We start from the raw sequence: 23,023 nt of genomic DNA on the forward strand, positions 1-23,023 counted from the left end.
TTAATGCTTGCTGTATAGTTTGTTTTCAACTTCATCTAGTGCATTTTAATCAATGTCCTTAACTGAAAAAGCTTTTACACAAGGGGGAAAAAATAAGTATTTCCTGTTTCTGTGCTCTATAATGATCCTGTCAGCCAATAAAGCACTCAGTAGTGCCAGAGATTAAGATATTTTAGTTCTAAAGTGGCAAAGTTCAGTTTTCATGTTGAAGAACACATAAGGTGAAAATCATTGTTCCCAGTGCTGATAGTAGATGGAACTTCATATCTATGCCATAATCCATTGTAGTATTTGTATACAAATTTGAAGCCTTTATGCTTCCAGTTCTATTGAATTTTATAGACTTGGAATTTAAGAAAATTATTTCTTGTATTGCTCAGGCTGTGCAGAAGTCTGACTGTGTGCATGTTTTCACTATAAGGTGTATGTAATTGCCTTACAGACATGTTTTGCCATCTGAGTAGTATAAAACAGCTTCATTGTTAATAAGTAAAATGTTCTTATTTTTTAAGGAGTACTGTGTAGTCCCTTTAACCTTCTTACTGACCTGACTATCATCATTAAATATCAATCTCTCTTTAGCCAAAAGGTCAAACAGTGACAGCAGTTGTTGATGCCAAAGTAGTAGAATAAACACAACAATTTTAATAACTGCTTTGCTTCTCCTTAAGCTTGTACAAATGAAATGGAAATGGAAAGTGTTGGAGAGGATATGGCATTTCAGGAACAACCCATTATTGGTGATGGCCCTGATCAGGAATCAGCTCTTGGGTGTGTTACAGAAGGTAAGAAAGAGTTTTGCACTCTGAGAAAATACCAGTTCAGAACCCTTCAAAACCAGAACCTTCTTGCAGTCAATAATGTTTGCAGTGCTTTATAAATGCAAGAGGAAAAAGCACCTAGAAAGCAATCGGAGACACATTGCAACAGTTCTGAGTTCTCAAGCAAGAGTATTAACTTCTTTGCTTAATAAAAGAAGTGTTTTATTGAAGGCAAAGAGATTTATTTATTTATTTATTTATTGTGTTGCTTTATATTTGTTTTTTTACTATTTTTGTTGGGACTGGCTTTTTCCAAGCTGGAAAAATAGTCAAATGCTTTGTATGCTGGATGTTTGTTGTAAGACCCAATGACTTGTTGCTGTTCAAATACTGTCACTCACACTTTCTCTCATGTGCTTTATTGTTCTAACTCTACAGGGATCCTTCGTTAAGGATTTTCTGGTTTTGTTTTTGTTTTTTGTTTCTGGGGTTTTTTTTGGGTTTTTTGTTTGGTTTTTTTTCCCTTTCTAAGTCAAACTTAATCTTCCAGACAAGGTTGCAGCAGCTGATCATTTATGTTTTGTTAGAAACTGCATCTTACCAAATGCACAGGGAGGAGCAGTTAAGAAGGGTCAAATCCACTAGATGCATTAGTGACCAATATCAAGGGTAAAGAACTTGCCAGGATGTCCCATCCAGTCCCAAATGATGTTGGAGGATGGTTGCTGTAAGGGGAGACAAGAAACTTGTATTTAAAAACAAAGTAAAAAAAACCCAACTTTTCAGGTTAGCTGTGATCACTGAGTTGTGCATCCCAGCCTGTGGTAGAAGGGCCATGATCTAAACTGTGAAGAAATACTCAGAATAAAATGCTGGCTGTGAACTTAGTGGCTGAGGAAGTTGTAGGAGTGTTAGTTTAAGAAGAGTGCAAGTGTAATAGAAAGTAAGTGGCCTGTAAGAGAATTAGGGCCCATCAGAGGAAGGTGTGAGAAGCCAAGTTCAGAACAAGGAATGTGATTCTTTATAGAGTGGAACAAAAACTCTGGAACTCCTTGATGAAGAATGTTACGGATGAAAGGTGCTTGATTTGGTTCAAGAGAGGGCTAGATAAATATTTTTGAAAGAAATTCATATTACATTAGTAAATTAAATTAAACCAACAGCAGCTGTTTTCATTTCAGTTGATTTCCTAAAGTCTGAAAGATTTTGGAGGAAAATGATGTTACTTGTACTTGTCCTGTTCTTCTTAGCTTTTTGAAAGTGTTGGGACACTAGCTTAAAATACATAAATTTATGAAGGCATACAACTTCAATACACAGAAATGAAAAAGAAGAAACTACTTTTGGCTGCCTACCTGGAAATGTGTGTTCAGTTCCTCAAAAATTAATCTTGGGTCTATTTTCATGTCATTTACTTGGCTGCATTTTCAGGGAAGAAAAATAATGAACTAAAAATATAGAGTACTGTAAAAATAGCTACAAAGAAAGATATTTATGTAGTATATTTTAAGCTACATATTAAATTCAGAGAAGTAAAGTGATATGTATTAGCCTGCATGATGTGTACCAAGTATACTTGTTGACCAGTAGACCTGAAGTTTTTTTTTCTTTTTCACTGTGAGCCTTTAATATGGTTGTACTTAATTACAGGCATATCACCAGAAGAAAAGCCCACACAACTGGAAGGAGAAGTCTCTGTTGAAATCAATTCAGCTGAAATGGAAATGTCTCCTAAAAAGACATCAGCATCTGGTGACAGTCAGACTGAGAAAATAATGGAAGTGGTAGAAGGTGTTCAAGCTGTAGCACAGCAGGAGTTGGACAAACAAGCTGAAGAGACACAGCTGCCTCAGGGTACTGTGGAGCTATCAGAAGTGTCCACAGCAGACTCTCGGTCTCTGTCTTCAGTACCTGAGACCATGGCTGGGACACCAGAAATGCTGGAGACTGAAAGAAAAGGAGATATTTCTGTCCCCGTAGAACAACAACTGGAAATAATAAAAGTGCAGAAAGATGTAGAAAGAGAAGAAACCCATGAGAAGTCAGAAGCACCAGCACTTCTAGAAGTAGAAACTGCTGCTTCAAATGGAGGTGTTGCAAATAGTTTACCAGTTGGAGACAAACCCATAAAACCACCGACTGAGATTTGTCCCTCACTTCCCCCATCACTTAATCTAAACAAGACAAATGTGTCTTCCTCACCAGACGTTTCTCTGGACTTGCATCCTGCACGAGATGTGCAGCACAGTCAGCCCCCAGTGCTGCCTCCAGCTGCTGGGAGTGCTCTCCCAACCACCTACATATCAGTCACTCCGAAAATTGGCATGGGAAAACCAGCCATCACCAAACGCAAGTTTTCTCCTGGAAGACCCAGATCCAGACAGGTAAGCACATGCACTGTTTCATTATGTGTTTATTAAATTTCAGTATAACTCATCAAATTCACCTATTTCTTATGCATTTATTCTCCTAAGTGAGAGTGTAGTTTATTTCTTCAAGGAATTAATGTTATGGTAAATAATTAAAAAGTCAGCCGTCATAAAGCTTCTCTGGGGAGAGTTTAAGTTTCTTTTGGCTCATTGTTAAAGCAAACTAGAAGAAAATCTGTTGTATTTTTCATACAATATGCTGCAAATGCAGATAGATGTAATGCTGTGCTATTTAATGTAACTTTTTGTATTTTTTATATATGCATTTATTTTAGCTGGCACTTTCAAGGTGTGTTAAAGCTTCTTAAACTGGCTTTAGAGAAGAAACTTCTACAACTCTGTATCCTGTAGATATAGGAAGTATCACTGACAGATATTTTCTTGATCGATGTTTCTAATGGTGTGGTAAATAATTGTGTGGTTTTGTTACATTAGGAAATACCATGCAAGAACTATCTTGTACAGATCATTGTGGCTTGACTAGGATTAAATTTGATAAGTGAAAAGAATCCTCAACTCTGACACTTTTTGTAACCTCTTTCTCTCTAATAGAGTTGTGTTCCAGGGAAAATGGTTTATCAGTCCAGGGTATTCATTTCTTGTTGGTCAAATTCTATACAAAAAGTATGTCAATGTGACAAGTTAGTGTTTCATCTGCTCATCGTATTTTTAGTCTTTGGGACTTCCAGGTTGATGATTTCATGCTTTTCTGGTGGTGATAACAAAACTTATTTTTTATATTTTATTTATTTTATATTTATATATTTTTATATATTGCACAATTCTTTCTGTTTTTGCATGTTACCTAAGGGTTCAAAAATTTTTGCTTTCTAAGGTATGAGATAGTGTTCTGGAAAGTTTTTCTGCTGTTTCCACTGAGTTTAGGAGATTTGTGTTTGTTGTGCTGCAGTTAGGTTTTCCTGGGTCACTGTACAGTCAAGTGTGTATATCATATTTGCAGAGATACATCAATGCCTTAAATAAATTTCCCTTCAGTACTCTGAAGTTCCTGCTCTGGGCTTTTAATGAGGGACTGGAAGCTGTTGAATGGTGTTCTGTAGATTATGAAAAAAAAAAAGATTTTTAGATGTCCAGTTACAGGCAGGTATTTTCCTTTTGAGCAAGATATAATTGGACAAATCCACAATGTGGAAGGCATGTATTTAAATCACTTTAGATTGCAAACAGAAATAGGTTTAGGTTTATTTTCTGGGGGTTCTAAATTACTCTTTCTGCTGAGAACATTAATTTTTTAAAAGAAATGTGTAGTTTTCCGAGTGGAGAGTTGTGGATAGGAGCAGAAGCTAAATCACAGAATGGGTCAGGTTGGAAGGGATCACAGTGGGCCATCTGGTCTAACCTCCCTGCTCAAGCAGGGTCATCCCAGAGCACATGGCACAGGATTGCATCCAGACAGTTTGATTTCCTGTTACATGGGGATTCTGTGGGATAGTTTGGAAGGCAATCAGGTAGTTTTTCACCAGGTATAAAACCAGAGAAATAAGACCTGTTGTTTCTTTGTGTCAATACTATAGACACTTTAAAATGGATGCTTTCTCCAATTCTGGCTTTTGGAAAGCATTATACAGGACAGGTGCTGTCAGCTGAGAAAAGTGCTCTTTGATGATTTTCCATCATATTTTGCATGTCATTGGAACTCCACAGATCAAGAAGAGACATAAGCAAGCTTATTTTAGAACATTTTAACCTAACATAGTGTTTCAGTTCTTGTCCATCTGGGGGTGATCACATTGATCTAAAAGCAAGTGAAAAATGGGAAAAATAATACTGAAGGAAAAGGTGCTTCTATAAAGTTACAGGTGTAGCTGTTTGGAGTAAACCAGGTCATGTGTGATTTTTCTCTGGGTGGCACTGAAGAGCAGTTGTCTTCTAAAAAGAGGATTAATTCTATGGGTTTGGAGTCTGCTTCTTCCTGTTTATAAAATAGCAGATATTGCTGTTGTGTGTCTCTGTGTCAGGTGTGAGGTTATGCCATACAGGTGTTACCTGGCAGCTGCAGGAGTTCTTGGCTGCCTGTCGTAGAGAGGAGGACAGAAAGTTACACAAATTGGGTGGGTTTTGCTGATGAAAGAGATTGTGGCTCCTGTGCCTGGTGAAGTTAACATTGGGTTCACCCCTGCTTTCTTCTGTTGTGCAAAGAAATTTCCATTGCAGAACTTGTTTCTTGTCCAGGACTGCTCAGGTTTAAAATAGCTCCTTCATGAAGTCTGGTCACTCTATGAACCCCAAAGACAAGCCAATGTAATTTCACAAATGGTAGTATTCTGCACTTTCTCCTAGAAGTTTGAAAGCTTCTAATATGCAGTTCACTTTGTTGGAATGTCCTTTTCCTTACTTCATTATTCCTTGTCCTTATTGCATTAAAAATGTAATTATATATCCATTGCAATGGGTTTATGGAACTTCCTATAAAGAAGAATAAGAAAAAAATTTCTCTGGATCCTGGCTATATTTCTCCTGAATTTTATAAGACACATGCTTCACTGGAGTCAAGGGAATCCATGTAGAAAGATAGTTTCTGATTTGAATTCGTTCTCACTAAATTAATGTCTTGTGCTGGACAGTAGGATGAATTATCAGCCCTTTCTTCAGAATCTGTTAAGACAATTGCTAATAAAATTTATTTGATTATTCTGGTTTGCCACTGAATACAAAGTTCTGCATAATCTGAAGTAATTTCCTGTGCTAGTGATGTATCTGCAACACAATATTGCTCCTGTTTGGAAAGGACTAAAACCCATCTCAAAAATGAAGACAGTATTCTGCTTAAAAAAACTTCATGAACCCCTTCCAGGGCTGCAGTCAGTGTCACTGATGGCAGCATTTCTCTGCTGCCTGGCATTTTTGCAGGCATCCCAACTTTGCTTAGAAGCAACAGGAGAAAATTCAGCCTCTGACCAAAAGGGGGCATGTGTATAAATCAAAGTGTAGGTACACTTAGGAGCTGTATGAATTGGCTGTGGCTGGTACAGATTTACTCGGCTTTGGGGAACGTGTCAGCCCATGTCAGTAAGGTGCCCTTCTATTGAGAGAGTTTTTTAGGACAGCGTGTTACCCATACTCTCAGCTACACAAAAGCTGCATTCTCCCCTGTGGGAGGACCCTCTACTTGCCAGGCTCAGCATCTCACTGGGTTTTGTTCCAAGGGCTGTCTGCTATTCCTGTTCGCCTATTCCATAGTGCAGCCAAATTAATTTTTACATGTATATGAAATTTGAGTGTTCATAGATCACAGATACGCTGAGCTGCCAGCATGATCAGGTTTTTATAGTGCTGTCCTTAGAGTTGTGTCTGTCCAGTTTCTTCTCCATGGAATATAGAGATGTACCACTCTTGCCTATAAACTACAAATCTATGTCAGGGGCAGGACCCCACTTTGATAATTTTCAAATTTCTTTTCTGAAGCAGCAGTCATAGTAGAAATTATCATCTAAGTTTATTAACGACTAATCTGACATAGATCCAGTTTGAAATTAATCTTTGCAAGGAAAATTACTATTTTCTGTGGAGGTCTGTATTAAATGTTGTATTTGTCCTGTGTATCTGAATTGAACAGATTTGAAATAGTTATTTTTGCTATAGCACTGTGTACTGGAAAGTATAAGATGAAGTCAGTAAATAGAAGGCATTACAAATTTTGGCACTGAAACACTGATAGGTGAAAAGTTGAGATCATTCTGTAGAATCATTCTGAATAAAAAACAATAGACTTCTGCTGGGTTTATAAATTCCATAAATACTATTACAGTTTTATTCCAGAGTGTTTTCCTTGAGAAATACCGTGTTCAGAGGTATTTAATATTGATCACTAAGATGCTGGTGATCGCTATTATGCAACACACTGAATATCTGTTGGTGTTTCAAGAGTTTTTTTAAATGAGACAAAAAAAGACAGAGTGCTGTGATGGGTGTGTGTGCTGTCTTGGATGGTATGGCTTTTTTGCTGTCTTCACTTACATGGTATCACTAAGTATGTTGTTGGAAAAAAAGATCAAAAACCAGTCTTTTCCAAGGATCAGTTTTTGTTATGGTTCTTACGTTTGGTGCTTGGTTGGTTTTTTTGGGGTTTTTTAATGAGGAGAACTATATTTTCAAGTGATTAAAGTTTGTTCACAACCCTAAAATTACATTAAATATTAAATTGCAAATCGAGCTTTGTGCATTTGCAATTGCAGTAGATTCATAAAGTGTTAAGCAGCTAAACACAGTCAGCGGTAATTTAGTGAGATCTCCTGACCCTTGCTGACACTGGGTTTCCTTTTGTTATAATTTACTTGCAGCTGTGTTGTTCAATTTTGAGGACTCAAGAATATGATGGAGAATTAGAACTTCCTGTTTCTGTCACAGTACATAATTATTGCTGGGGTTCTGATGTAAATGAACTGAATAGAACTTTCTCTGCAGTGTTGTGTGGTAATAGGCATTAATTAAAAGCCAAAATATAATTAATGCATCTCTTTGATGTAATTCATTTGTTCGTGGTATTGTGGAAATGTGTTTTTAATTAAGTTTATCTGACCAAGAATTCAAATTTTTCTGATCTACAATAAAACTTGGATTAAATTTCCAATTTAATTCTTAACAATATGGTTCATGAATCATATACAAATCATTTTGTTTTGCAAGACTGAATATTTCGTATTCATATTTAATGTTCTTTTAGCTTTTTAATCTTTTGAATATATTTGATCACTAGAAAAGTTATCTTCTTAAAAGGAGAATAATTTTGTACCTCCAGACTAAGAGTAGGTAATTTTAGTTGTTGATTAAGTATTTTCAGCATGTTTAAGATCTTTAATTTTGACACTGTCAGCATGTTGCCTCCTTTATAGATTGATGTAAAGATTGCTTCTTTGACAAATAGATTTTCTTTGTGTTGCTATACAGATTTTTTTTGAGTTGCCATTTTATAAGAACAGTTAACCTACCATGCATTATGAATTTTAGAAGTAATGGGGAAACTAATTAAAATTCAATGGAAGTTTGAATTTCACCTGCTAAAATTGACTGTTACTTGACAGTAAAACTATGGCTGGAATAGTTAAGGCAAATTTCCTGTGCCACAGACTTGCTGTTTAGTAGCCTACCAGGATATCAAATTTCCCTTTTTTCCCCCCATTTTTGACAGGATGTCCCTGTTCTGTCATGATGTTCCATCCTTGTGCCCTGGGTGTGAACAGGGACTCGTCCATCTCTAGGTCTGAAGGTGCAGAAGGTTTCTGCCCAGCACTGTTCTCCTGTTAGAGGATGATAAAAACCTCTTGATCTCCTGACTAGTCTGCATGATGACCACCTATCTGAAGTCAAGGAGAAAACTGAGATAGTAAAATCTTCCAATCCAGAGTGTTTCTGTGAGCACACTGACTGGAACCCTCGAGCAGCTGCTGTCAGGAGCTGTTCTTCTGGAGTGGCTTTTGGGAGCCCCTTGGCAGAGGGGAGGCATTGATGGCCATCCCAAGCACATAGGTGCTCTGGGCACTAAGCAGTTTGTAGGTTGTGTGGGCAGAATAGTCAAGTTGTAACTTTTTTAAGTGTTATGTTGTCCATATTCCTTTTCCTGTGCATGTAAAGCTAAACTCCCAGAAAGCAGATTTATGCTGAATACCACTGTGTCCACACTGTGGGTTGTACCGAGTCCTGGTGTTTTTACCATGTGACTTTTATCCATAATTAGGATAATTATTAGGTCACTGACGAGGGATAGCGCTATTTTCAGTCAGTGCAGCTGTTAGCAAGGCACCCCTTTGCAGTCCAAGATGAATATATGTTTTGGTGGAGTTATTAATTCCAAAGAAACTTATTTCACACAAGTTCTAGATGGAAAAATTGCATTTCAGAAAAGAAAAAAAACCAAACCCCACACATTTTGCAAAGCCATCTCATTTGCCTTGATGCTTATTATCATTATTGTACATCCCAATAGTCAAAGGTGTAAATGTGTTTGGGCTTGCCATTGTGAGCAGTTGTGAATAGTTGGGATTGTTTGTATGCATGAGGTTATTCCATATCAGCCCTGGGATTGTGCTGCTGAATAGCATTCTGGGGAAGGTAAACCTACACTTATCATGAGTTCCACTTCTCGTCCTGGTGCTCAATATTTTTTACTCTCACAAATTCAGAATTGGGAAAATGTAGTGTCCTTTATTAATCTAATGTGTAAATTGGCAGTGAAGTTATTTATGATGTCTGTCTCCTACAGTCTTTCTTCAGTGCTTTAGAAAGTCTTCCACAGGTTTTACTTACTTACTTACTTAGTTTGAGGAGCCTCAGTATTTTTTTCCTTGTTTGTCTTAGTATTTTCTTCTCTTCGTTTTGCTTTATTTCTAGCGACAGTCATACAATATCTCACCATGATGGAACTACATAAATAGGGATAATAATTAACTAAAAAGAGCTTGTAGGTACACATATGGTGTATATTATTACATATACATAATAGCATGTTAAAATGTGATACCACAGCGTAACATGAAAATGCTGGGGTGAAATAAAACCAGTGGTAGGGTTTTATAATGGTTTATTTATGGTAGACTTGCAGGAATGAGCTGCTTTGTTGATTACCATGGCTATTTTCCTTTTCTTTTGTCCAGTGGTTTATTCATATTCCTCTTGTTTGCTGTGCTTCTCAGACTAGTTGTTGCTGTGATTGGGGGTAGTTAAACTTCAAAAGTCAACTGAGGCCATCAGTTCTTCCAAACTCTGATTTGGAATATAAAAGGGGATGTTGCCACCTCCAACCACTGTCGTCTTCACTGATGCAATAAAAATTAAACATGTAATTTGCTGTTCTTATGATTGCTTGCTTTAGATTTGTATTAAGCTTTCTTTATAAAACTCATTTTGTTGCACTTAAACACCAGTTGGAAGTAACCATTAATTTTAGGGTGTGTTTCAATGAGAAACTAAAAATTTCCCACTTTCTACTCACTCAGTGAACTAATTGACTACTTAAGTTAATGTAGTAATGCCTATGTCTGCATGTGCTTTGCTTTTCAGATTTTTTTTGTTGCTTGCTTTTTGCTTTTTGTTTTGTTTTTTTTTCTTTTTTTCTTTTTTCTTTTTTTTTTTTTTATGTTGCAAAGTTTTATACATCTATTTTCTCACCTACCGTATCCTAGGGGGCTTGGAGTACCAATAATACAGTCAGCCCACCTTCCTGGTCCCCAGACATTTCAGAAGGTCGGGACATTTTTAAATCCAGACAGCTTCCTGGCAGTGCCATTTGGAGCATCAAAGTGGTAAATAACTTGAATTTATTTTCATGTATCCATTGCTATCTTTCTGCTGTAGAGATTAGTGATGAAATTCTGTATCTCACACCTTAATTAATATTCCATTCTGTTACTGTTCAAGGCCTCTAAAAATTATTGAAACTCTGGAGCTTTCAGGTTAAAAAGATGTGAGCTCTCCAGAGTGCACAGTATGATGGCATTGCCTTGATTTTCAATGGCAAAGAATACTTTGTGTTACCCAAATTTTGTGTGTGTTAAGTATATAATTTTTTGTGGTTGGCTTTATATGGCTGTCAAAATAAATTACCTGAGAAGGAAAATGTCCTCAAGACTGGCAGTAAGGTAAGCCAGGCATGGAAAGGAGCAGAGATCTGAATGATGGCTTGAATTCATTGCTGTGGAGAAATCTTGCAGAGTGGATTCAAAGTGACATCATTTTTAGCTGATGGGAGAATAAAAAACAACTTTCCTACTTGATTAGATGGACTAAAACTTATATCCCCGATGACATTTACCATGAAGTAACTAAAGTAGAATTATTTGGTTTAAGTAAAGTAAAAAAAAAAAGCTAAATTATGAAACTGACAAATAGCTGTAGCTTCCCAATGATTTAAGTTCATCTCACTTTAACTCTCATTCTAATTTTATTTTAATTTGACATCAGCTTAGCTTTTGCTGCTTTAAGCATTAATTTTCAGCTTAATATTCAGCATTAACATTGATACAAGTGTGTGCTTATTCCTGTTACTAGTTGTGTGAAAATAACAATACTGACACCTGTTCTGAAACAGAAAATAAGAAACTTGTCAGAAGAGTTTTCACATTAAAAAATTGATGATTGTTTGTCCTGTGTGTGCATATGTATTAGCTCCATAGATATCTAAGGACATTTTTTTCTTTCACCTCAGCCTCCAGCAACATCATACTTTTCACTCAAGTATCATTGTATTACATTAACTTGGTGTGTGAGTCAATTTAATTTCTCTTTCCTTTATTAAATGGGTGTTAATAAAATTTTAACATTGGAATCCTTCAGTTCTCCCTTTAGTTATGACCATAAAATTCTTTATGTTCTTTAAAGCAGGAGTTGGAATATTTGAGAAATACTGTAAGGGAATATTGAGCCCACAGTGCTTATTTCCATCCAAGGAACTCCTGTCTCCATCATTAAATAGACACCTTCGTCTCTGCTGGTGACACGGTCCCCACAGAGCTTTGTTGCTTCCACCAACAATGTTTCACAGAGCAAATGTTCTGCTGCGGTATTAGAAGTATTTTGCAGCAAATGTTTGGATACCCCATACTCTGTACTCCACACTTGGGCTGTATTAGGAGCTGAGATTATTGACAAATATGAAATGCAATAAATAATGTCAGTGCTTATTTTGTAGTGGGAAAGGTGCTTATTTGAGTACATGCCATAATTATCAGTTACACAGATTAGAGGCTCTGAGACACACTGTAAATATGTCTTAGAGATCAGCCAGAACTGGGGGATGTTATTTTTCTCTCTGGAAATGATTAGGGAGGATTAGGAATCCTCTTGTGCTTAGTTCAGTCAGAAATTAAAAAAAAACCTCAAACCAAAAAACCCCAAAATTCCAAAGTTAAGTCACTGTATGAATAACAGGTAATAGTAAAATCATACTTGCTCTCCCAAAGATAATTGTAGTTGAACACACTGAATGCTCCAAAGCACAACACTGCAGCTCTGCATCTGCATGTTAAATAGGGAAGGGAGAAAAGAAGCTGTCTGTATATAAGTGGAGATTGTATAAAAAAAACTTCACAGTATGGGGAATGTTGATCTGAGTGTAACTGATAGAATTAATATAAAAAACACTCTCTATATATGCTGAATTAAGAGAGTTCCATAGAGCCAGCTCCCACTTTGTTTTCTGAGTGGGACTCAATCCTAATAAATTCCAGGTTTCGCTTGATTATTCATAGTGTAAGAAAAGTATCTGATTACCAGTAATCAAGTGTCCAGACCCTGTGCAGAAGTCCCATGACTGTCTGGGCTGACTGTTCAAAGAGAAAAGAAAAATGAATCATAGAATAAAAGATACATTTTGGAAACTTTGCAACTGAGGTGGAGGGGAAGTGGTGGGGGAAATGCATATTTCCAGTTACTCCTGAGCAGAAAATAAACATTGCTGGTTTGGCTGCTTTCTCATTGATGATAAAGATGAGCATATTACACCATGTAAGTAATTAAAGGTATTTCACATAGATTCATGCAGAGGTTTAATGACCATGCCCTGGTGTGCATATACTCACCTGAAATCACAGGTTTGTTTTTTTTACTTACGTTTTTCCCTAGATGAACTGAACAAGTTTGAATCCCATGTAACAAAAGAACTTGAGGTTGCATTTACATTGTTACTTTACATTGAATAGGGCCGAGGATCAGGATTCCCAGGGAAGCGGAGACCGAGAGGAGCTGGTCTCTCAGGAAGAGGTGGCAGAGGAAGATCAAAACTGAAGAATGGAGTCGGGGCTGTGGTCATTCCAGGGGTAAGGACATCTTTTTTGAAGTCATATTGCAGTCTGTTAATGTAACAATTCTATTCAGCTATAAAAATTCTGTATTAAAAAAACAAACTCTGTAGAGCCAGGGGTGTTCGATGAAGCCTGGCTGTTACTTCTTGTGATGAAGAACTAGAACACTACAGCTCAGTGGGCTTGAGGCAATTCTGTGCTGCTCTTGCCATTTAAAGACAAAACAGTTGGGAGTTTTAAAGTTCCATTTCCTCATGTGCAGAATGTGCTTGGGTAAAGGCAGCAGTGACTGGAACAACCCAGAAGGAGAGAGCAGGGTTTGTGCTTGAGAATGTAACAGCAGCCGTAGGAGACCAGAGCAAAGGTTCTTCTGGACTGAGTGGTGGTGCAGGAGTGCAGAACAGAAGAGGAGGAGACATTTCAACAGTTTGTGGCTTGGGGATTTGCTGAACAAGAAGTGATGTCTTTGTCTTGGGCAGCCTGTGTTGGAGCTTCCTTCATAAATCTGCCCATTCACTTGAAAAAAACTTTAGGAAAACCATGTTAACCTTTTTCAGGTCTTCAGCTCCACAGCTTATGTTTTAAGTGGCTGCCTCCTGGCTGCCTGCTTCTCTGTGCTCTTAGAGAAGAGACAGTGGAAAGCTGGTTTCTATTCACTTCATCCATGCCACTCAGTTTCTGTAGACCTCCATCATTTCTTCTCCTCTTCTTTCCACTCTTTACTTGCAAGTATGGAGAATGCCAGTATTTTGAGCTGTTCCTTGTATGGAAACTACTCCATATTTCCCATCATCAATGCCAGTTCTTTTGTCACGTTAATTTCCTTACTTTGTGGACCTTCATCTGCAATTTTATAGCCCAGCATTCAGCTTTATGAAGTTCTTGTGCAGTTCTTCACACTTGTCTTTTGGATTTTATTACTCTGAATATCCCAATCCTGTTGGCAAGCTTTGTCACCTTGCTTCACACTTGATTTTTCAGATTGCACACGAGTGCGTTGAGTACCACCACCTGTTAGCAGGCAGGCCCTGTCAGATTTTGACTAGTGCTGTTCTCCCACATACAAAACTGATAATTTATTCTCCTCTTTATTTTGTGTATTTACCAGTATAGGGACCATTCCTCTTCAGTTTAACTTTTTTAAAGTAGCTTTTTAGGTGGACTTTGCCAAAAAAATTTGATAGTGAAGTAAGTTGCATCAGTCAGATTTCTCTGTCCCCAGAATTGCTGACTCCTTCAGAGAGCCCTTACAGATCATGATTAAATAACTAAAGCTTCCTTGACTCTTTAGTGAATTAATGTAACTCTGTGTCTCTCAATTCTTTGTTGTGATCAGATGTCTACTGTTCTGTACACAGCTTCTGTCCAGAAAGCTTTGAGAAAATGATGATTGCATTTGCTGTCTCCTATTCTTCAGAAGCAGTGAAGTGATTGTAAGCAGGTGATTGCTCACTGCAGTTGATAGTTAAGCTACTTAATGCTTGAAGTGTTTCTGGAACTTAAAAATCCTACACAGTCCTAGTCTGCTCCTCATAAGAAGAAGGATTCTGGTATGAAAAACTCAGAAATCTGGACTGTAAAATAATATTTTCTTTCCCACTGTGGACTTGTTCTATTTGAAAGTTTCTTTTAAACTTCGATTACCAACTAGCGCTGCCTGTTTTGTGAGACATCCTGTTCCTTGTGTTTGGAGAGGGACTTGTTCTTTTTTATGTCTTTGTGAAGTAATTCCTGACACTCTTTAGAGCTGTGTTTTTGTGTTCTTGTGTGTAATCTGTTTGAGTTTGTCACACTTTCTGTTGCATGTGTAATGATATCTTGGAATACTCAGGTGTTTATGACTTTAAAAAGGAACAATCAACACTGCCACTTTTCCCTTTTAAAGCATTGGGTGGTCAAGATTCATAAGCAAATTTGTAATTTTAAATGTACAGGATGAGTTCCACTTAGGCTATTTACAGCACCTTAATGAATTGGAGGCATTCACATCATTATTTTGGTGTTACAAAGCACAAATCTGTACTTCAAGAGAAGCTGGGGTTTATAGATCAAACTTCTAAAAGTTTTTGTAATTGAACAGAGGTGAGTGATTTAGGTAACTTTGCTATAAATACAAAATGGACATCACTCTCCACAATTTCCTACAAAAATTTGATCCTTTGAGTCATCACGCAGATGTCAGCTCCAGAGTTCCAGAGATGCGGTTGCCTTGTGATTGAGTAGATGAAATTAGCAATACCAAGAGATCAGCCTTTTGCCAGATAAATATTTGAAATGGGAGTATTTTCATTCAGTTTGCACAAAATAATTCTTACTCAGCATAGGATCAGTGGACAGCCACACAGATTTGGAAGTACCTTGGTATATCTTGGGGATGGGGAAAAAGGTGGTTACAGGTTAACCCATAGCGGGTCAGTTCTGGGGTTCAGCAAACACCAAGATTGCTGTCATTCAGCCCTTCAAATTCTGCTCTTTCGAATGTTCAGTTACAAAAATTTTGTGAAACCTGTGGAAAAGTAGGTAAGGAAGTACTGTCCCTGAAGGTATCGAGGTATTTCAAGTGCTTTGGAGTTAACTGGTTAGTTACAGCTGCAGTGCTCTCAAATATTTGGTAATCAAAGCACATAAAGAATGTATTCCCTTTTTAGCTGTTTCTTAGTAAATGCTGAGTTTCAGCAATTGTGTATCAGAAGGATTTCTCTAGCTGATGTAATGATATTTACATTTGTCCCTAGAGTTATGTTTGGATTTGTGAAATATTTAAATTATTATTCAAACAAAACTTACCTGTGTAGGACTTACATTGTATTTAAAATAATCCACATATATAATTGGAACAGCTGGTAAAACAAAGTTACATTTCTCTATCATGCATTTGATCTTTTATATGGAACTGTGTGCCCTTGTATTCCTGATTCAGAGATAACAGTTGGGCCTATTAGTTTAAATTCATGGACAGCAACTTCTCTATTGCAAGATTCACATGAAAATCAAAACACAGTTGAAGTCTCTCATTCTTTTTTCTCTTCCTGAGAAGCTGTACATTAATGTGGTGGATTAGTAAGGGGCAAGTCAGAATAAAAATCACTTGATGAAAAAGAAAAGTTACTGTCTATAGTAAGAGCTGATGGAAGGAGATCAAAACAGATGTTTCAAGTTCAATGCAAGTTTTTATGGTAAAGATAGATAACGCTCATAAACTGCTTGCAGCAAGTAACTTTTGAACACTTATTTATTCCTCTAATATACTTGGAGCATTAGCTAAACCACATTTTAGGCAATATGGGACAAAATATGCAGTTGCTCTTTGAATTAATACTCAGAAGTCTGTTACTGCAATTAACTTTTTGATTAAAAGAACTTCAGTGTTTATGTGCAGGGAACAGAGCAGTCTGGGCACAGTGTGACAATTTCTGCTTAGTGATTTTTTTCTTAGACTATGTCTTTCCTTCCATTTCCATTTGGAAGTGTAATGAGATAATATGTGAAAGTGAAAAAAGCAGAGGAAGAGAATATGTTTGTAAAGCTATAATACTGATGATGAGAAAATGTGGATTAAGGCAGTAATTTCTGATGGAGGTAGCTTTTTATGAAAGTTTAAACTGTATGAATAAATATTTGCAGAACTCTTACTTAGAGAACATTTCATATTGTCTCATGTCTTAGAAAATGTGATGTGCTTGCTATTTATATTTTGTGGTTTTTTAATAGGTCACAACCATGGATATTTCATCTAATAAAGATGAAGAAGAAAACTCGATGCATAACACAGTTGTCCTCTTCTCTAACAGTGACAAGTTCACTCTCCATCAGGTTAGGATAATAGTTACGATTTTTCATTTTGTTCCCCTGCTCTTAATTACAAAAACATGAATGAATGCCCTTGTTAGTAGTTAAATGATACAGCATGCTAGTTGGATTTTATAGTTACATGTTTTCAGAATGTAGTGTCTGGCAGGTGTTGAGAGTCTGCTCTTGTGTGTCATTGCAGGATATGTGTGTGGTTTGTGGGAGTTTTGGCCAAGGTGCTGAGGGCCGTTTGCTGGCCTGTTCCCAGTGTGGGCAGTGTTACCATCCATACTGTGTCAGTATTAAGGTGAGTGCTGTTGTTACACACAAAAATCACTTGATTACACTGTTTTCATATTGTACTTTAATAGCACTATGCTGCCTTTGGTTTTGTGGTAATTAGGGGAGTCATTAACTTGTTAGATATTCATCAGCTAATGTGACCATTATTTGTATGTGACTTGTGAAAGACTTTAATTAAATGTCATTTTATAGTATGCATAGCCTCAAGAGAAATTAACCTTTTTGTAATTTCACAACCATAAATAGCGCTGATTATCCAGCAGTTGGTTAAAATAACTGTTAGAGATATAAGCTTTAAACCTAGATACAAGCAGAATTAAAAACAAAGAAAAAAATTATACTGCATCTTCAATTACTTAGGGCATAAGGTTTAGTTGATTCAATTTGCCTGTTGGCTGTCAGAATTGACAGCAGTTGGAGTGGTTAATTAATACATTTTACATTCATTAGTCTAGGAGAGAATGTGTGAAAATTAAATTTGAATGCTGTGAAATGACCTAGCAAGCACAAAATAAGCTATTTACTGCAGTATATACACTATACACTTTTCATTGGTTGTGATGTAAGTATATCTGTGTAAAAGTGGGATTTTTTTTTAAACATGTCAAAAAACTTTATTTTGCACATACTTCATAAAATGCCATATGTGTATTTCATGCAATTATAATTTGACTTTTTGTTTATATACTACTCTTGCATTATATATCAATTGCAGTAAGTTAGCTGTTTGCTTCAGTTGACTAAAACTTCAGCACCATGATCACTTCATGACATGAGAGGATCAGGTTTGTGATCTCTTGAGGAACCAGAATGTACACAAGTCTCTGGGACTTGACAAGATGCATCCCAGAGGTCCTGAGGGAATTGGCTGATGCAGCTGCCATGCCGCTGTCCATGATATTTGAAAAGTCCTGGCAGTCAGGTGAAGTCCCAGGTGACTTAAAAAGGGAAACACTGCGCCTGTTTTTAAAAGTAGAAAGGAGAACAGTTGCTTTCTGTTTAATCCATTTCTGTTCATTGAAGCCTCAGAAAGTCTGATTGATACAGAGCTCCTTGAGATGTGGGTGGTGTGCCCAGAAGAGCATCCTGAGGTCCACAAGCCAGACTTTAATTTATACATAGATCACACTTCACTGAACCATTTTCAACTAATTCTCACCTTGTGTTTTTCAGATTACTAAAGTGGTACTTAGCAAAGGTTGGAGGTGCCTGGAGTGCACAGTGTGTGAAGCCTGTGGGAAAGCCACAGATCCAGGGAGACTCCTCCTGTGTGATGACTGCGACATCAGCTACCACACCTACTGCCTGGATCCACCCCTGCAGACTGTGCCAAAGGGAGGCTGGAAGTGCAAATGGTGTGTTTGGGCCTGGGGTCAGAGATGCTTACTGCTGGCCTCTTCTGCTTCTCTCTGTCACTTGGTATTTGTAATGTCAGTTGAATTGCAACAAGGTTTTAATTGTGTCTAAGTCAGGTGTATTAAACAAAGCCAACAAAATGCCTTTGGGTTGTTTTATTCAATTATCAGTCTATAAGGGAAACTCTTACCTCCTCTTAGAACTGCTTCTTCATACCAGAAACCACATAAGTAGAGATAGACAAAATTTCTCTTTTGAAACTCATAGCAAGAAAAAATTTCCAATTTACATTCATTGCATTAATTCCAGTGTTCAGCTGGAAAAATAAATGTGTGTTTCACCCAAGTGTACTAGAAATAAAACCCTATGAAAACCATTTGTTTTACTCGGGTGAAACACAAACAGACCAGACCTCTCACATGGTTAAGTCTCCGGATCTCAAAGTGAATGGCAACTGGAAGCAGGAACTCCTTTGATCTGTTGAGCTGTTACAAGAACCCATCTGCCTGCTTTTGCAGTTTCAAGGGAATTATTAATTAGGAACTTTCTTTACAAAGTACAAAAAATGTTGTTAAACATTTGTGGTTAAACATGTTGTTAAGTTAAAACTTAATTATTCACCTCATTCTAAGTGGAAGAGATTTAAAGCCACAAAATGATCTTCCTGTTAACTGACAGTAATAGATCTCTTTGTTCTGCAGGTGTGTTTGGTGCAGACACTGTGGAGCAACTTCTCCAGGTTTAAGATGTGAATGGCAAAATAATTACACACAGTGTGCTCCCTGTGCAAGTTTGTCTACCTGCCCAATCTGCTACCGCATGTACAGGGATGAGGAGCTTATAATTCAGTGTAGACAGTGTGATCGGTAAGGATTTCTAATATTTCACATGTTTTTCCTGTTCAAATCTTATTTTAATTTTTGTCCCCTAAAGTAAAAGTGTAGAGATGAAGGAAATGGTCATGTGGTAAAGAACACTGGATTACTGAGTCTCAGAAGTCTCTTAGTAGTTTATTCTTGGTTGTACCACAGATTTAACTGTCTGACTCTGGGCAAATTAATTAATCACTCTTGGCCTCTTCCCCCCTGCCCTGTAAAAACAAAACTAATTTACCTCACAAGACTATTGTTGTGAGGCTGAATCTACATTGCATTGTATAAAGTAATTAAAATTATTGCAATATAGGGAGAAAATTATCATACAAAAATATACTTGGGAGATTGTTTTATAGAGAGTTCCTTCCTGTGGAGGGAAATAGTTGATCTGCTGCTTCATATACAGGGTGTAACACACACCACTGTAGGGGATGCTGTATATGGAAAACCTGATTCTGTGGTTTCTCCCTAAAAGAATTCAAACTGAACAACTATTTCCCATTTACTTGGACCATAGACTGATACTTGGGTCTCCTAAAACACCATCTATTTCCTTTAAATTGTATTTTTTCCCCCACTTAATTTCTAGATGGATGCATGCAATCTGTCAGAACTTAAACACAGAGGAGGAAGTGGAAAACATAGCTGATATGGGTTTTGACTGTACCATTTGTAGGCCATACATTCCACCAACGAACGGTAAGAAGACGATCGAAACCAATGGCAGGATTGCACACTGCACTAAATAGGTTTGGGAATGTGTTCTGTGCTCTGATGGAGGTTTGGCTCGTGGTAGAAGTAAGATTTTTTTTGTGTTCGTTTTAAGGGCTCTTGTGGAAGTGTCGTAGGCTCTTTTCACACCCTCAAGTGCTTTAGGCCAGAGGAAACCTCATGGGAGATCTGTGTAGAGGTATTGAAGATAGGGATAAACTGCTAGGAGCCTTTGGGAGTGAAGGGCTCAAAGGCATCTCACTTCGTCAAGTGGAAGGAAGATAGCCCAGTTCTCTAAAGTTACATCTGCAGAAGAATCTGGAAACTATTTCTAAGCACAAAAACTTTGTGTATTTTGATACTTTGAGGCTGTCTGACGCAGCAGTAGCTGTAACAGCAGTCTGTGTAAGCACTTTTCCCCTCCTCCCTCATGTTTTCTTCATGCCTTTTCCTCAACTCTCCCAGTATTCAAGACAAATGCTTCCCTCCCTAGCTGCAGCCTTGAGAAGAATTGGCCATACTTTCTTGTTTGGGAGTTATCACTTCCTTGTTAACTAAAATGTGTAATTCCTTCTGATGAACTTTGCACTTCTCTGGGCATGGACACTGACAGCCTTGTTGGTCTGTACCACAGTTGTGTAGCAGTGGCACTTGAGGAGCTGAGGTTACTGCAGTTGAAGTACATTTGTGGCATCTGGTTCTGGGTATCTGGGATGGTGCTGGCTAATGCTCTGTGAGTGGCCTGTCAGCAGTTAGGTTAGCCTGTGACATGATTTATAGTCTTATATTTAATCTTGCTGCAAGGGTGATAGCCCAGGTCTGTTTTCCCTGCATGTCAGCTCTGGGAAGTTGCTGTTTCAGTCGGTTCCTTTAACATTGACACGTCTTCCCATTTTAGCATAAGCACATGAAAGTGTTCGTATTACCCCTTCATTGGGGTATCACAAGAGAACAGTAAGAGGAAGGTACAAGAAGTAAGCAAATATTTCAAGAAAAATTTGTATCCACCAAGAAGTTGTCAGTAAGATTGGTTTTACTGGTCAGGATCGAAAATGTGAGGCATAGGCTTGAGAGGTCTGCCAAGAAAAGTTCAATGGAGCATTTAATGTGCCTTAACATTGGCATGTCCTCATCACAGCAGTAATTGTAACTTATTGGCCTGACCTTGGAGGTTTATATACTCCTTGCTGGAACACTTCCAAGTAACCCATTTTTATCACAAATAGAAGAATGAGTAATGCTTCTGTATTTTTGCAAGTCACTTCATTGTAAAGATCTGCTTTCAAAAATTCAAAAGGAAAGAGGTTTTTTTAAGTGGAAAAAGCAAGAACTTGCAGATATAATGTAGACTTTTGTTTATTTTTATAATAAGCTTTGAGTACTTAGAGCAAAAAGTTCCAAGTAAGAAATACTTCTTTTCTCTTTGGAGCTGGCAGAGCTACCTTTTAGAGATAATTAAAGCCCATGATACGTGAGATGGGACAGTTTCACAAGAGGTATTTCGCTTCCAGGCAGAAGCTGGCCCCTGAATTAGTCCTTCCTGCACATCTCTGTGAAGTCGTGATGCTTAGGTTTGGGTTCCAAGGAATTGGAACCAATCTCTTGGGAGTTCCAAGTTTTCTTTGCAGGTTTTTTTTCACCTTTCTTATAAGAGAATTTTATCTGCTTACTCTTTCCTGTTTTGACTGAGTATTAAGACCTCTCTAACACATGTACATTTGCACAGTTGCATGTCTGAATATGTCCTTTGATGCATGTTCATAGAAATACCTGCATGTATTTTTATATGAAATGTTTCGGTCTTTCATGAATTTTTCTAAAACTCTTCTGAAAATTTTATGTAATTTTTTGTTTCAAAGTGAGAAGAATTAGCATTTGATAAACTTAGAGAAGTAAATGTAGTTAGCAGTAGAAAGGTTCTAAAAATGTATCATATTGTGGGATTCTTACTGGGATGGTTCTTGCCCTTTCCATTTGATGTATCATAGATATGTTGCAAATATTATTACAGGGCTTTTAACTACTTTATTTTTAGAAGAAACAAGAGCCCCTCAACCTAATAAATAAACAAAACATTGCAGGTGTACCCTTGGTGAAGAGCAAATGGTTCTAGTGTGTAGATACTGAGAAGGAGCTTTCATTTTTCTTTCTTCAGAAAGTGGAAACTTCTTTAAATTTGTAAGAGCTCTTCCCTGTCTCACCATACCTGATATTTTTAAAAAGTTGTCTTCAAGAAACAGAAATAAAAGATAGTGTTTTTCTTCTTGAGCATACATAAATGTCAAAAGCCAGAATGGTGTAAGATTTGCTCCAGCATAGCTTTTTCAGGTTCCTTTTAGTACTGTCTTAGGTTATAAGAAATGTTCCCCAGCATATTGCTGTGTCCTGTTGAGAAATTTATAAATTCTCATGGCTAGATGCTAGGTTGGTGCATTAAGTAGCAGCAGCTTTTCCCCTGTGCTGTAATTCCTGCATGTTTGGGAGGGGTGTGTGTGTCTCTCATCCACATCCACTCCTGGACAAGCAGTTTTTGACCATCTACTCATGAGTTCTGCCTTTGTGTCATTTGCCCTTGATATGTCATATGCCCCATCTGCAGATTTCATCCACTCCCGTCCTGTCTTCATCCAGACTCCAGCTTCCTCCACCCTTGGTGCTGTTTTTGTTCCTCTGCAGGATGCAGAAGGACCAGCTCTGCCTGGTTTTCTGTAACCAGTTAGAACTGATTTGATTGCAGTTTCTGAAGCTGCCTGTGTGAACTTACTCCTCCTGGGGCTCAAGTTAAAACATACTTGTGGAGGCAATGAGGATTTGGTATCACTTACCCCTGTCCAGGGGTGCCTGATACAGCCAGTGAGACACATTACAGCTGGCAGTCTCTGTTGTATCATTTTCATTAAACTGATTTAAATTTTTCTTCATTCTGAAATTTAATTCTATGTACTTTACAAATCCAAGATATAAATCCAATATAATATGTTAATGTGTTAAAGTGTTAACTTTTGAATTTTTTTTATTATTTGGCACAGTTGTTGTGTCGTTTC

The 23,023-nt window shown here is 37.4% G+C and overlaps 1 protein-coding gene across 11 annotated transcripts in view; it reads left to right on the forward strand.

Moving 5' to 3' along the window:
- Positions 1-23,023, forward strand: part of KMT2C (lysine methyltransferase 2C) — a 191,737-nt gene that overhangs the window by 110,673 nt on the left and 58,041 nt on the right. For 10 of the 11 annotated variants that reach the window (XM_088063566.1, XM_088063631.1, XM_088063673.1 and 7 more), the window contains 9 exons: positions 672-785; positions 2,412-3,145; positions 10,330-10,449; positions 12,844-12,960; positions 16,657-16,758; positions 16,937-17,041; positions 18,211-18,392; positions 19,095-19,259; positions 19,858-19,967. In XM_088063566.1, coding sequence (XP_087919692.1) covers positions 672-785; positions 2,412-3,145; positions 10,330-10,449; positions 12,844-12,960; positions 16,657-16,758; positions 16,937-17,041; positions 18,211-18,392; positions 19,095-19,259; positions 19,858-19,967 — 1,749 coding nt within the window. The remainder of the gene's footprint in view (positions 1-671; positions 786-2,411; positions 3,146-10,329; positions 10,450-12,843; positions 12,961-16,656; positions 16,759-16,936; positions 17,042-18,210; positions 18,393-19,094; positions 19,260-19,857; positions 19,968-23,023) is intronic. The other variant, XM_088063780.1, reaches the window with a different exon arrangement.

Source organism: Pseudopodoces humilis, chromosome 1, assembly GCF_049639895.1.
Source record: "Pseudopodoces humilis isolate 2021_Gansu_Grassland_sample_001 chromosome 1, ASM4963989v1, whole genome shotgun sequence".
NCBI lineage: Eukaryota > Metazoa > Chordata > Aves > Passeriformes > Paridae > Pseudopodoces > Pseudopodoces humilis.